The 15,380-nt window shown below is 42.3% G+C and overlaps 1 protein-coding gene across 1 annotated transcript in view; it reads right to left on the reverse strand.

Moving 5' to 3' along the window:
- Positions 1-1,051: 1,051 nt before the first annotated feature.
- Positions 1,052-15,380, reverse strand: part of MBD2 (methyl-CpG binding domain protein 2) — a 59,108-nt gene continuing 44,779 nt past the window's right edge. Inside the window, exons 4-7 of the mRNA XM_074355440.1 lie at positions 9,660-9,750; positions 8,247-8,424; positions 4,035-4,173; positions 1,052-1,524 (exon numbers count right to left, since the gene is read on the reverse strand). Coding sequence (XP_074211541.1) covers positions 4,047-4,173; positions 8,247-8,424; positions 9,660-9,750 — 396 coding nt within the window. The 3' untranslated portion in view covers positions 1,052-1,524; positions 4,035-4,046. The remainder of the gene's footprint in view (positions 1,525-4,034; positions 4,174-8,246; positions 8,425-9,659; positions 9,751-15,380) is intronic.

Raw genomic sequence — 15,380 nt, forward strand, 5'->3', positions numbered from 1 at the left:
TCCAGAGCAGGCACCCTCTGCCACTTGTCTTCCCAGAGTCTGCTCGTTTGCCAGAAAGATTACTCTGAGGAAATTGGTGGCTTAAGGCCCAGAGATCAAAGCCGAATGCAAATCAGGAATGCCAAGAAGGTGTTTCTTATGCAGTTTGGCATAAGGTCTAGAGAGACAGCGACTCAAACCTAGCCATACTGCTTTCACTTTTCCTCCCTTCCCCGGGAACTGGAAGGGAGCTGGAGGTAGTGATTGAAAAAAAAATGCACAGGTGACATTTATACTAAATTGGTTACATTCGCGATCATGTCATTTTGGGGGCTAATTTTAAAAGAACTCAGAGTTAATAAGTACATATAACCCCTTCCTATAGAAAGATATTATTTTTGCTCCATTTCTCAAAATGTGCTTAAACTTGCCTGGAGCCACTCCCTCCTTTCCTTGGCATCCAATTAACTTAAGCATAGTTGGATTTTTAAAACTCATTTTTTAACGCTATGCCAGTTTTAGTAATTAGATATCAATGGATATATGGTAATGAAGTTATGCTTTTGAGTTTCAACAGAAAAAAAAAATGTTCATACTTCAGAGGCCAGGTACCAGTTAGCAAAGTCTGGTTCATTACGCAGCTCTGCCTAGAAAGCTGCGTTTCTCTGCGGCAAAGGGTCCGACCTGCACCTATTAACCCTGTAAGCTAGTGGACACTGGAAAATGGGAAATGTTCTGAAAAAACAGACACGGACTTCCAGTAACATCTGAAGGGTACCTGCGTACCTAATTCATGCCTGAGGGAAGAAAACGCTTTATTCTTATAGAACTAACAAAAGTGCTCATTATAGGAAAGAAAAAAAAAATTATCCATGCTAGACGACAACTTAGAATTCAGGTGAAAGCAACAGAATTATCATGATATCCGTGGCGTATTGCAAATATGTCAACTATTTTCTGTCACCTCCATTTCAAACCGAAGGCCAAGAGATCACAGTTGAACACGAGTCAGGAACCCTAAGGAGGCTGTCATTTATGGTGTGTGCTCTTTGACAGAAATAATTCCAATCAGTCTGTGAATAGAATCATTTATTTGTCTTTACAGTGATGATGGAAGAATGTACAGGCGTCCTCTTTCAATAAAGTATAAAAATCTGTGTATATACAGTGAAGTCACAATAATCTTTAATTGGGAAATTTATTTGGTATTCCTGATCCGTTCAATATTAAAATTGCAGGGGAAACAAATATCTCATGTAAATGCTACATTTCCAGTAGATTGCACCTGGCATCAAAAAGCTCAGCTTCATCTTAAGGGTCCTGCTTGATATTACAAAAGACTAATTTTAAGTCCTAGGACTCAAAATAAACATCATTTTTGAATAATAGATATATACATCAAAAATACATCTAAAAAGGCATTGGTTAGTGCTATTAAAAAGCTCTATGTGCTCGGGTACATTTTTTCTTACAGGCCAAACCCAGTGGAAACGTTTTTGTTCAATTCTAGGAATTTGCTCTTGGGGAAAGTCAGTCGAAAGTTACCTGGAAGAAAAAGCAAACAAACTTAAGTCATCCAAGCATTTCTCAGGTGAGGTCAACAAAACCTGGAAAAGCAGTGAGAGGCTGAATTTCACTTAGAACAGCATTCAGAAAGCCCTGACAGCATTATTTACAGCTGTTTAGGTACAGTTCTGTACCTAAAAAGGGCTGCATATATCTCCTCACCGTTTCAAGTGCTTTATCTCACTTTAATACTCACTTTATTTTCAAAGAAATCATATGTACCCCTTTACATGCTTATGCAAATGTTTTCTATCTACAATTAATAAAATCACCATAAAAAGAGAAATCATAGGGCATACAAATGAAAAAAAAAAAACACAGTAGACAAAGCCGAATCCAATCATATCTTGAGAAAATTTAGGAAAATTTCTACCAACAAAGATTTACTCTATTTCGTGATAATTTATTTTACTTCAGAGCTCTTAGAGATGACAGAAGCACACTGAGGTCTTATTATGGCTTCACTTGAGTGAAAGGGTATACCATGCAACTGCAAAAATGGAACTATTTATATATTTGAAACTATATCTCATTTGTAGCCAAATATTTTAACACCTTTGTTTTTAGGGCTTTTTCTTGCAATCACTTCTAACCTGGGTAGCACTCCTCTTGATTGTAAAATCTTAAGTAACAAGTTAAACCTCAATCTGTTACTAAAGGGATGGATGGATGGATAGATCGATTGATCAATCTCTGAATGGTTCTGTGTGGTCAGGAAATTGTGTGATCAAATGTTCCTGCTGTCACTGAATATTGTAAATATAAGGCATTGTCATTACGGCCTGATTTCTGTGTCACTGTGACGTGGGCCACTCCCTGAATTCAGACAAAAGCACCGATGGGAAGGAGAGACCGTGTTAACAATGAACTCAGACCTCAGTCTGTGCCTGTACCAAACAGGACCCCTTCCTATCCACCGAGAGGCTCAAGTGAAAAACCCAGGGTCATTCTTCCCACTCTCAACCCTCACTACCAGTCAGTCACTGGGTCCAGTCGAGGCTACCTCTGAATACATCACAAATCGGCCTCTTCCTCTTTTTCTCCTCACCCACTGCCAAGACCCTCATGAAGCACCATCACCTCTTGCTGAGGGACAGCTGCCTCCTAAACGGTCTCCTTGCTTCCAGACTTTCCCTCCTCCAATTCTTTTTCATGCAGCAGCCAGAAGGATCTTGTCAATAAGCAAATCTCACCACATCTGGAAGCCTCCAGTGGATTTCCAGTGGTTTCAGTGGTTTTAATGATAAAAGCTCAAAATCCTTCACAATAATCCACAAGCCTCAGCATGATTGGATTCATCTTTGAGCATTCTAACCCTCCCTTGACTTACTACATTCCAACCATGGTGGTGATCTTTCCTTTGTTCCTTAAAGGACCTGAGTCCTTCCTGCTGTTTCTTCTGATGAGAACATGGTTCACCCAAACTTCTGCTCACTCCTACTGGCCTTACAGCCTCACAGAATCATCACCTTCCAGAGAGGCCGAGTTGGCCCTGCTGTCACATTAGCTGCTCCCCCATCAGCTCTCCCAATACCTTCACTTTCCCTTCACTGTGCTCATCACAATTGCTAATTATACAGTTAGGGGAGCATTGGTTCCATACAACTGTACAGTAAGTTCTATGTGCCCAGGGGCTGTGGAACTGTGCCCAGCACTTCGCCCCCAGGACCCAGCACTGAACGCAAGACTGACTCTCAGGACAGAGAGGAAGGGCTCGAAGATGACAACAGGAACTCTCTCGTCCCGCTGCTCCCTCATTCCCTCCCTCCAGCTCTTTCTCTTTCCCTCCCAACTTCACCCCAGCTCAGCTGCAAAGGATGCAAATAAATAATGGGCTTAGGGGTGGTAAAAAGACATGGCCCCCAAAACAAAGCAGGATAGAGCTAGGAAGTAAGATGCCACGTGAACCCTCGGAGATCGGAGGGTAACCATGTAAAAAGACTATGTACCCAACAGAACAGAGCCTGTCAAACTCAGCTGTGAGTTCAGGACAGGATCACAATTTGTAATGTTTAGGGTCCATTATTTATTATACTTTAAAATGCCGTTCTCATTCTCCCTGCATCACGTCTGCGCTAGAAAAAGAGAGGGATTTTGCCTACTTTGTGACCATAGTTTTACAGAGGGGACTACTGACCCCAGACAGCTACTGCGGTGGAGGTGACAGCCTTCCTCTCCTGCAGCCGCCCCTCCCCCCAGGGCAGAGCCCTTTTCTCTGTCCCCTGCTTTTCTCTAGTGACGCCTTGCAGGTTTTCCACCTGGCATTAAGAAAGGAGGCCGGATCCCTTGCGAGTGGCTGCAGGGGTGTGGACGTCTTCACATAATGAGAAGAAAAGGATGCAACCCTGACACGGTCCTCGGACACAGACTGGGGGAAACCACAGCGCGCGCGCAGGAGAAGGCGCCTGAGCCAGCGCCCAAGCAGGCGCCAAAGGGCAAAGCAAGGAGGTGAAAGGCCTGAAGCTGCGCGTCTCTCTGGTGCCGTTTACCTGATGCTAATCTTAGGCCTCATCTCCACTGTCCATCTCTATGTCCATCTCCTCCGTGTCCGCGGCTCGGGACAAGATGTCCGCCATCAGGGCTTCTTCCAGTTTCTTACGCACTTGCTGCACGCGCTCTTCCTGTTTCCTTTTTAAAAACAGTAAAAAAGACTCCGATAACTTGGCAAGTAATGGAAAGACGAAGTTGCCGATATGGTTTCTTTTTACTTCAAAGTCACGAACATGCCCAAGAAACACGCATTCCCTTCTCCTTAGACTTTGCAGAAGTTGCTTCTGCCCTCACAAAAGCAAGCCACACAGGCGATGAGTCTTGCCAAAAACAGGGCTTTTCGGACAAGCAGGTGTCCCTCATCTCACAGAGAATTGTGGGAGCACTAGATTTATTTCAGTGACTTTTTCTTCAACTTCAAAAACTTCAAGTATGTGAAGAGTTAGGGTTATTCCTATCAAGGATGATAACATAAAAGCAGGGAAGTCGTATGGAAAAATAAAGAAGGAAAAGAGATTTGTGCAGTGAGGCGCTGAGAAGGATGGAGGAGGTGGGGGCACGAGGTCAGGGGAGAGGTAGCTGGAGCTCTCTCCTGGGTCCGCAGACCTGCGGGCCATCAAGGAGGAGCCAAGACCTCCGCTTCTGTACACCAGGGACAGACACTGAGAAGGCTCTTTGCCCGAGATGTGCGAGTAGGTTAGGGACGTGCCACAAGTTTCTCTGTGTCTTGGGGACGGTAAAGGGACCTCAAAAGGGAGAGTGAATGACACCAAGTCATAAAAAAGTTTCAGAACCATCAGAAGAAAAACAAAGCCCAGGAAGAAAGGCTACTGGTATACACGGTATCATTAAAAAGCAGGAAAGGGGGAGGGCATAGCTCAAGTGGTGCCTAGCATGCGCAAGGTCCTGGGTTCAATCCCCAGTACCTCCTCTAAAAATAAACAAACCTACTTACCTCCCCCCACCACCACCAAAGTAAAATAATTAAGTAATACAATAATAAATAAATAATTTTTTGGTTGTTTTAAAAAAAATAATAAAAAGCAGGAAAAAATTGAGAGTAGCTCCCTGACAAGGCAAGAGGGATTCCTAAAACAGTTCTAGCAAACAAAGATGGGAAATAGAAATTCATACTGAGAACCCAGTGGAGAATTAAAGACTGAAGAAACACAAGAGCAGGGACAAGACTGGTAAGTGAAAGTCTTAGGGGAAAAAAAAAAAAAAAAAGAAAAGGAGAGAGGCAAAGGCCCAGGTGGGAGGTAGCTCTGACTAGAAAACAGGACGAATCAGCTCCTGAGACCAAAGGAAAGGCGGTCAGGATGGAGAAGGAGGAGGAGATGGAGCAGCCTGTGACAGGAAAGAGATGCAACAAGGAATACTGAGGGCTCTGCTGAGAAAAAAAAAAAGAAAAGAAAAAGATTTTCTCCATCAACAGTTGAGGAAGACAAACTGCAGCACTGCCCCAGCGCCAGGCAAGCAGAAGGGCAGAGGGGCAACGTTCCAGAAGACTCCACCAAGACGCCCTGAGCATTCACCCCCTGGGCGCTCAGTCAGTTGTAAAGTCACCTTTCTCTCCATCTCATGAGTCCAAAGGAATGAAACGACCATACATGGTGGAGCCACAAAACCTTAAAGGTCATCTTTACTGAACTCTAGAAACAGCACAAAGAGAAAAAAAGCTCAAACTTCCACCTTTTAAATGAATTTGCAAAAAGAGGGGGGCTGTCCCTGAGTCAGAGGAGCACTGCAGCCTCTGGCATATCAACAGAAACTGGGGTTGAGCAGATTTTCCCGCAGTGGAGCAGGGCTGGGAAGGACACGCTGCCTGTTTCTTGTACAGTTAGTCTTGCCTCTGGCTCCGGGACTCAGGGTTTATGATCGATGGCATATCAGTCTCACTGGCAGTGTCGCCCGCCTAGTAAGAGTGTGAGAGCCTGCCCAACCTGCCCCGAAGTAACCCCTTCAGGAAGACGGAGAAAACGGAAGGCAGGGTGCTTTTCGCTTCGGGAAGAGGGAAGTATGTCTTAAACTCTGACATTGGCCATGGCTTCCCTTTTGTCTTGAATATTGCTTCCTACATTTATGAAAGCCGAAATCAAAGCACTGGGTGATGTGATGGGTGGAATTCTAGCACAGTCCCCAAGATGTCACCACCTGCCCCTGTACACATTTGTAGTAAAATTCTCTCCCCTCAAGGGCAGGCAGAACTTATGAATATGATGGGATATCATCCTATGATTAGGTTACCCATCAACTGACCTTGAGTCAATCAAAAGGGATTATCACAGAGAGCCCGACCTAACAAAAAGAGGCTTAAAAGGGGCTGGGCCCTTCCAGTAAGAAGCAGGGGAGGGAATATGTTAAGAGCTATTGCCGGCAGCCTCCAACCGCTGAGAACAGCCCCCATCCCACAGCCAACAGGAGAAGAGGGGACTCAGTCCCAAAGCTACAAGGAAATGAATCCTGCAACAACCGCAGGAGCTTGAAAGAGGAGCCCAAGCTTCAGAAGGGAAGGCGGTACTACTGACACTTGGATTTCAGCTTTGTGAGACCCCAGGCAGAGAATCCAGTCACGCCTGGCCCAGACCTCTGACCCACAGACCTGAGCACTATAAACGGGTATTGTTCTAAGCTGCCAGGGTGATGAGAATTTGTTACTTAGTATCAGGAAACAAATACACCCATAGAGGAAACTGTATCAGGACTGCTGAAAAAACTACATGCTTAGTGTTGAGATCTTTAGTTGAAGGTTTAATAGAAATAGATTATTGGTTTCACAGTTGGAGAAAGGGTAACAATTCCATTTGCAGTCATTTATTTTGAACCTGTACTAATTCAACAAGAAATGTCTGCATAATAACTTCTGTTATGACAGTGAGAGCAAATGGACAATTTGTTAGACAAGTCAACCCTAAAAGGAAAGCGTCCAGAACTGGCTTTGAGACAGTTTCCTCTGCTATCAAAAGATAGGGTGTTGAAGTCCTCCACATTCCCATCACATCACTCAGAACCTCAGTCAACACCCATAATGACCTAGTGGAATCTCTGCTGATTAACTGGGCACGCATTCCAAGGCAGATGGGAACTTGTCTCAGGAGTAATTTCCTTCCTCAGGGGTAAGGATAATACAAAGAGCAAGTCGATTCCTTTCCTTGATTTTACAGTTTGTTTTTCTTAAAAAATGACACTGATCATAAATCCTATGTAATTAAGGCATCTGAATGCAACTTTGAACCATTCTACGTCTTTGCAAAAGGAATGACTTAAAAACTCAGGAAAGGCTTTCTGATTATGAACCTAGTTAGACTCACATATTTAAAAACATTCTCGTGCCAACTTTCATAGATTTATTTTTAAAAAATACAAATATAATACATATTTTCTAATTCAAAAGTGCCATCTGCTGGTTTCATCTAGGAATAATATTCTAGTAGTCAGCTTTCTGGTTTACATTCAGAGGCTAGAAATAGTGAAGCATACACACTGTCCTATTATTAAATAATTATTAAATAATTTGCTGCTAAAGCCCTAATTTGTGGCCCAGCCTTAGAAAGAGTAAAAGATGTTAATGGGTGCAGCTTGTGTCCGCTCCTCATTCCTGGCTGTTTTACTGCTTTACCCTCTGCTTCATCTTTCTTCTCATTTGCTTCTCATCTGGCTTCTGTGTGTGTGTGTGTGTGTGTGTGTGTGTGTGTTTGAAACAAGGTGAAGTAAAGATAAATAAATCTCTAAATTGAGCTTAATGAGATAAACATAATCAAGAGAAGTAAACTGAACTTTGAAAACAGAGCTGAGCTTAAAGTAGCATGGCTCTGATCTGCTTAAAGAGAGACACACCAGTGCAGAAGCAATCACAAAAGGCATGACTGAAAGGGGTTCTTCAGAGCAGAAGGGCAGAACCCCAGATTGCGTAAGACACTGCAACCATGATGCGGAGAGAGTGCGACCGTCATCGTGATGATGCGGCTACGCACAGCACGGCTACCTTTTTCAAGCACATATTTGTTTTAAACGTCCTGTATCACTTTCCATTAGTTTCACAAAAGCTCTGTAAACACACACACGCACACGCACACGCACACGCACACGCACACACACGTAACTTCTTGATTGATTCACCACTTACTAGATGTACCACTGAGCCCATTGGGCAGTATAAAATGTACCAAGTGCAAAGGACAAGTTTTTGAAGTCATGCTATGCTGCCTTACCTAATGTCTTCATCTGTGACAATGAAAGCCTTGCAGAGGGGTTGAGATGTGTTAAGCCAGACAGCGGGGTTCTTTTCCACAGCAGCGGAGACTTGCCCTGTGATGGGTGCAGAGCTTGTGTGCAAAGCACTGGCAACAGCAGACAGAAGGGTCTCATCATTACTACCCGGACCAACTCCTGCAATCAGAAACATGCAAAAAGTTAAAGGAAGTTTCTGGACGCGCTGAGCAAACCTTATGCAATCTAAAACAACTCATATTTTTATATGCATTTGGGATCAGCTATTTAAAACTGACACAAGCCAAAGCAGAAAAAGCTAACAGCATATCTACTCAGTTATTATACACCAAAAATTAACATTTGAGAAATAGTAACAGAACACCTAAAAATAAAGTTTTATTAACAGAATTTAAAAATACATTTTCCAAGTACTAACTTTTTAAAAGTTGGCTGCATTTCCTCAAGCAAAGTCAATTATTTTAATGATCTAAGTCCCTTCTAAAGTCGTATCATCCTCACATATTCCTATTAATGCATCCCTAGGGTCCTGGAATAGGTTCTCTTGTAGCTTTTAACATTAATTCCTATCTGTACCTCAACGCTGATCTTCTTTGTGTAGGGCTTTCAAAGGAAAAGCCAATGCAAGTATGCTGTACCTGCACTTTTGACAGCTTTTTCAAATACCTAACAAAATATCCAAACTAATAGAATTAATTTGTTAAACCTAGTTAAAGCAACAGTTTCCAGGAACATAAAGAGATGAGGCAATATTCTAACCATTAATTATGAGGATTTTTGAGCAACCCACAATATAGCAAGATTTCAAAGCCAAAGTTCTAACTTGAAAACGAACGCTTCTCTAGAACTTGGAGTTAACATATGACTGACAAGCACACTGGCCGGCAACTGAGTTCTCCACCCCAGATCCCCCTCGCTGCTGTCACGGGACCAATGGGCATCTGCTCCCACTGCTACCTGCGGCAGCGGTTTGTGGAGGGGAGAGGCAGAAGGAGAGCTGCTGGCTGTTCTTTTGGTAAGAGGAGGAGAGGAAGAGCAAGTGCAGGGGCCAGATGAGGCTTCGAGCAGGAAGCCTGGAACATTCTGCCACTTTGCTACATTTGGTTCTAAAAGCAGCACATGGGTTAACTTCTGTGATGAACCTAACTAACCTAAAGCCAAAAATGTATACACAGAAAAAAAAAATCTTAGGTAGGAGTTGCCCTGAAACATCCCTGCAACATACAAGCTTTTCATGGACATTTCCTCTGCGTTTACTAAAACCTAAGAGGTTCATATCCAGCAAGGCGTACAGTCCCCAAAGCAGAGACCTGTCTCAGTCATGTGTGACTGCACTGCATCTAACACAGAGCCTGGCACATAGTAGGTACTGCTCAACTGAACTTCGATAATACCTTGAAGACCTTTAGGTAGTTCCATGGTTTTTATAATTTGTTCTGTTACATCTGATGCACTAAGTCCTTGTAGCCTCTTCTCCCAGAAAAGCTGTAAGGCAAAACATCACTGTTAATAGATACATTCTTGGAACAAGAAAGTAGCGCATCGATGCTGTTGAATAATGAAATTGAAATCATTTCAGTAGTTTCCTAATTTCCCCGTTTTTGTTCCCTTACAAAAAGCTAAATGATACTCCAAACATGAATTACTTCAACATATCATAATCCTTTCAAATATTACTTAAAAACTGTTGTTTTGTTATTCTATGCAACCTATTCACTTGTTACAAACTATAGATTGTTACATGCTATCTGCTGTATAGAGTCCTTTATAAGGTATCTTCCAAAGAATATAACTTGAATTTCTTAAAAGATTCATTTGGCATGAAAATTTAATGTTACAATTTATCAGGGAAAAGAAAACAAACTGATCATGTAATACTCCTGTATCCAATATTGTTAGGCAAAGAGCTCTTCCACCTTTGTGATTTTTCCAAGACACTGAAGTTCAGCCCTTTAGCATACTTTAAAGGGAAAAAGGGCTAATTTTTATGGAAACTTTTCTGAAATGTCTTACATACTTCCTTGCTGTTTAAACAGGATGTCACATTCATGAGTAACTCTCTTCCTGCTGCACAGAGCCTGGGTTGCCTTAGTCACTCAGTGGCCCCAGGTCATCTTTCTGGCCTCAGTGAGCACACTGATGGCTCCTCATACCCCATGGGGTTACTCAGGTCTGCAATTGCTTATTCAAACACTAAATGGTCCAAGACAGTCCCGCTGTTTGGTTTTATGTCTCCTCTACACTCAATTCTCACTCCTAGCTGGCTGGTGCTCCTCACTGTGCCACTCATCCATTCACCATGTTTGTTGAGCTCCTACTATGTGCTGTGCTTGTCCTGCAGATGCAACAGAAAATATAATAGATACTGTCTTTGTCCTCAAGCCTCATCTCTTGTCTGCTTCATATTTACTGTAGCCCCCAAAAACAGATAAAGGAATTCCTTAGGATTCTGTATATCTGTCTTTCATCCTGGTTCCCTAGGGCCTGACATAGAGTAAATACTAAAAAGGTGTTTGTGTGAATGACTGAATATGGGAGTAAATGGACCCAGAATGAGGATCTTTAGGGGCACACAAAACTAAGCTGAAACCCCAGCCATAGATGTATGACCTTAGACAAGTTCTGTAACCTCCAAAGTTTCAATCTTCTCTTCTGTAAAATGTGGCAGCAAGGACTATCAAATAAGATTATTGTGGGGACTGAATAAAGTGATTAATATATGTCCACATACTGTAATGTATGTCCACATACTGCCACAGTATAGGCACAAGGTCTATTATATTTACTTTCACAAAGTTTGACCACTCAGAGGGCTTTTCAGGCTTTTATTCTAACTTCTGGATATTTGAAAAGTATCAGATAATCACCTTCCAGACAAATGGGAAGACACAGTAAAATAATTCTATTTATGGCAGAAGAGTAATATGTTAGATTGTATAATAACCAAAAGTGCCAGCACCAAAGGTAGCCTGCTTCACTGTGCTTTGAAGACCTTTGGTATACGGTCACATCTCCTTACGTCTCCCTATGAATTACATCAGCAGCAGAATACACGGCCAACTGACGTGAGGACATGAGTACATTAACCATCATGAGGGAAAAATAGGTGAAGGTAATAATTGATGAAGGTGATAAATGTCTCAAGAAACCCTGCCTGCTTTTTGTTTTCTCTTTGGGGAAATAACATCATATGTGCTTTGAATGTCACAACTACAGGGGGAAAAAACCGAAGATACGAAAGCACAGTTCATTCCTAATGAAAAAGTATACAGAGGTATCAGTGAATATGAGATTAGTGAGTACTTTTATAATACAATTATACATACATAATTTAATTTGTAAAAATAAACTTATGCTACCAAAAACAAAGTATGAAAACCACGTACAGAGATGATTATTAATATTTTACATCTAAAAATTCCAATTCTAGAAATCAAGTTAAATGTTTACATTCTATCATTTTTAATTTTTAAATTTCTATTAATCTGAAGGGAAATAATGCAAAAATTTAGGAAGAAAAAATTTTCAAAATAAATCTTGGACTGAGAAACGAGTGTACCACTCTAGATTACAAGTCCTGGAGCCACCACGTGACATCTGATAGCCCTCAACTAAATCCAAAGTTGAATCTGACAGGTTTGATGACTTCTTCATAAATGAAACGCTTATGCTCTGAAAATGGAGATGAACGTATTTACGTACGTGTAAGTGTGTGTGTGTGTTTGTGTGTGTATTTCTCCCCTCATCCCTACCCGCCGGGAGCTGAGTGGGGAACTGAAAAAGGTCAGAAAAGGAAAGGAGGCTAGGTGAGCAAAGAAAACATTTAACTGGTCAAGGTCACCAGTGCCCACCTCTCCATCCTGTCCACCACTTGTTCAAAGCCAATAAGCTCCCCTAGGTCCTGTGAGGACTGGAACCATCTTCATGACATAGATGTCTGTTTACATTTCAGCATGTTCCTAACTCACCTTCTCTACATCCATCTCAGGTTCCTGCTTCTTCTGTTTGTTTTAGAGAGTGGGGATTCTTTAAATTTGCACTTTAAAATATCTTTAAAATTTACATAAATATATATGTGTGTGTGTGTGTGTATAAAAGAAGCCAGTCTTTTACATACTGTATGACCAAATTTATATGCCATCTTGAAAAAGAAAAAAACTACAGGGATGGGTGTGGGGGTCAGGGGTGGAGGGACAGTCTGACTACAAGAGGTCAGCCCAAGGGAATTCCTTAGGGTGTTGGAATTGTAATCTTTTTTTTTTTAATATATATAAACACAAACTTTATTCAGATTATACAATTACCTTTTTCTTTTTTTTTCCAAGCTAAGTGCTCAAGGAATGATCAATATGCACTATCTTCATTCTCCCAGCTCCATTTGAACTGTTGTACTCCAGCCCCTACTCCATGAATTTCTATTAAATTTACTCTAGCAGTTGGTCAGCTCCTCTCCCCAAATTCAGTGACCTTTCATTATCTCTGGTCACTGTATATCCCTGAATGCCTGGAGGGGTGCAGGGAAAGAGAGAGGTCTTCCTCTCCCTGAATTTAAAATTTCAGGTCTGCTCATTGATGCATTCTGTATGTTTACTAGGTCATCTGCAGTTCTTCCTGGTGCATTACTATTAGAAACCTAAAGACAGGAATACCACGAAGATGAGTCTTCCTAAATTTGTAAGGCACCCCCCCTCTTGTCTCTTCCACCATACTTTCATGAACACTACTGCTTTCATAAATCCCAACCTACTCAATAAAAACCTGATTACACCTGCAGAATCCAATGATCTTCTCAGCTTAACCCTGCTGCCTGGTGTGAGGTCAGATAATCAATGTAATATTTTTAAGGGTCGATGGTCTAAGATTTGGAGAAACTCCCTAATGTGCTACCACCCGCAGTTATCACACCCCTTTTAACCCCCGCTAATCCGACCCTGTGGGTGCCTCTAATATCTTGTTTTCTTTGTCACCCTCCAGTGTATAAGAAAACTGGATAGCTCCCATGCATGCATCGTTTTATATTGCCAATGGTCTCAGCAATGCCCAGCCAGTAAACCAGTTGATGGAGAAGCACAGGATGGGATTAGAAGTTATCCAAAACCACAAAAGCGCCCACAGTATCACTGGCAGGGAGAGTGCGGCTTTGGAGAAACCATCTGATGACGAGGTGGAGCCCACTGCTACACCTTTGCTCCTCACACGGATGCAGGGTCTCTGGGGCATCAGCAGTATCAGCTGCATGCGCTTTATCTGCCTTAGAGTCCCGGCGGGCAAGCACGACGTCGTGCTCTGGAAGCTCCGTTAGTGAGATGAAGGGTCAAGCCCATCTTCCCGAAAGTAAAACCAACCCAGAATACGACTCTAGCATTTTCTTTTCTTAATGGCTGAGGATTTAACTGGGACTCTGGTGGACTCCTTCAAGTCGCCTTATGAATAATATTCAAAGATGAAGATGAGGAGGGAACAGGGATGTCAGACAACTCCTCAAGGCCACTCGCAAATACACATCCCTATTCTGATAGGCTGGGAACTAAGGCTGGTCATGTTTATGAGGACTGTCCTCCATCACCCGGAGCTTAATAACACATACGCAGAAGAGATCTGTGCTCTTCTGAGGAAGTCAGGACAGAATGGTTTACTGGAATAAAGTCAGGAGAGAATTGATCCAAATTCAACAACATTCTTTCAGTGTCCATTATACACAAAGTATTCTGCTGGGCGCCTGGGATGGTCATCAAGATAACTGGCAATCACTGCCCTCTAAATGGTTGGTGTTTGGTAGAAAACTAGCAAAACTCTACAAGGGAGACTGATAACCGCAATAATGAAGATACAAAATTAACTCCAACTTGGGAGAATCTGGAAAGTCTTTTAGGAAGAAGTAGCTCTTGGAAAATCACGTAAGAATTGTACAGAGGAGGAAACGCTACTCCAAGCCAAGGAAATAGCTTAAGCAAAGGCAAGGAGGTGAGAAGGAGAGTACAGGCCAGTATTTCTAAATGGTTTGTACACACAATCGCCAGGGTGACTTATTTAAATGCATATTCCAAGGCCTCAGCCCCAGAGAATCTGTTCAATAGATCTGGGGTTAGAGAGCTAGACTGATTGATTGATTGATTTTTTACAAGTGTCTTATGTGATCTGATGCAGGCCAGGGAATCTCAGTTTGAGAAAGGCTGGTCTGGTTTGTGCTCAGAGAAGGGTAGTGCACACACACAGAGCTGATCCCCAAGTTCGATTCCTGATTCTACCAGATGGAAAAAAACGTATCATGCTATCCTGTCCACACAGAGGACTGGAGAGAGAGATTTGTCTTTTTATTCTTCACTGCAGGAGGATGTGTGTCAAAGTATATTGAAGAGTATTCCAAATTGTTCAGGTGTAAACAGAGAAAGGGCTTGCCCACGTTCTGCTTGTGCCCTGCCATCTTCTCTTGATGGGACAGGAAGGGGAGGAGGATGACAGCTACCATTTACCCATCGAGCCCTTTCTCGCAGGCTGGCACTCTGCTCAGGGCTTTGTGCACAGTAATTCAGTTAGTCTCTCCTACAGCGTCTGAGGACATTATCAGTCCCAGCTACAGTAACTTACCAAAGGTACACAAACTAGTCAGTGGGGCGGCTGGAATTAAAACTCAGGTTGGTGTGATTATTAAACAGTCCTGATCTGAACACTGTGCTCTGGAAGGGCATTTACATGTTTGGCTTTGCATTAATAGTAACAGGCCACAGATCCTTCTATTCATGAAATTAAAGGTGGATAAAAGATCATAACTGCTAAGAAAATTATCAAGTTGCACTTAATCCATTTACCTACCAAGAATACTATGTACGCTGTCTGCTGTAGATGATTGGTACCATTGCCTGCCTCCTCCTCATGCAGAATTAAGAGGCCCAGCCACCTAATGTATTTAGGCTAAAGCTTGAACAGGGTTTTAAGATGACATCAAACCATAATTTGGGGTAGCTCACATGATAAAAAACCAAAGAATTGGTATAATATACAGTCTCTACAGATTAGCTTTCTTAGAGTTAATTGCAAATATCAATAACATTGAACACCACACTTTTTAGTTGGTGGGTGGAAATTAAAGACTGAGACCTGCACTCCAAGAAGAT

The sequence above is a fragment of the Camelus bactrianus genome, chromosome 30, assembly GCF_048773025.1.
Source record: "Camelus bactrianus isolate YW-2024 breed Bactrian camel chromosome 30, ASM4877302v1, whole genome shotgun sequence".
Taxonomy (NCBI): Eukaryota; Metazoa; Chordata; class Mammalia; order Artiodactyla; family Camelidae; genus Camelus; species Camelus bactrianus.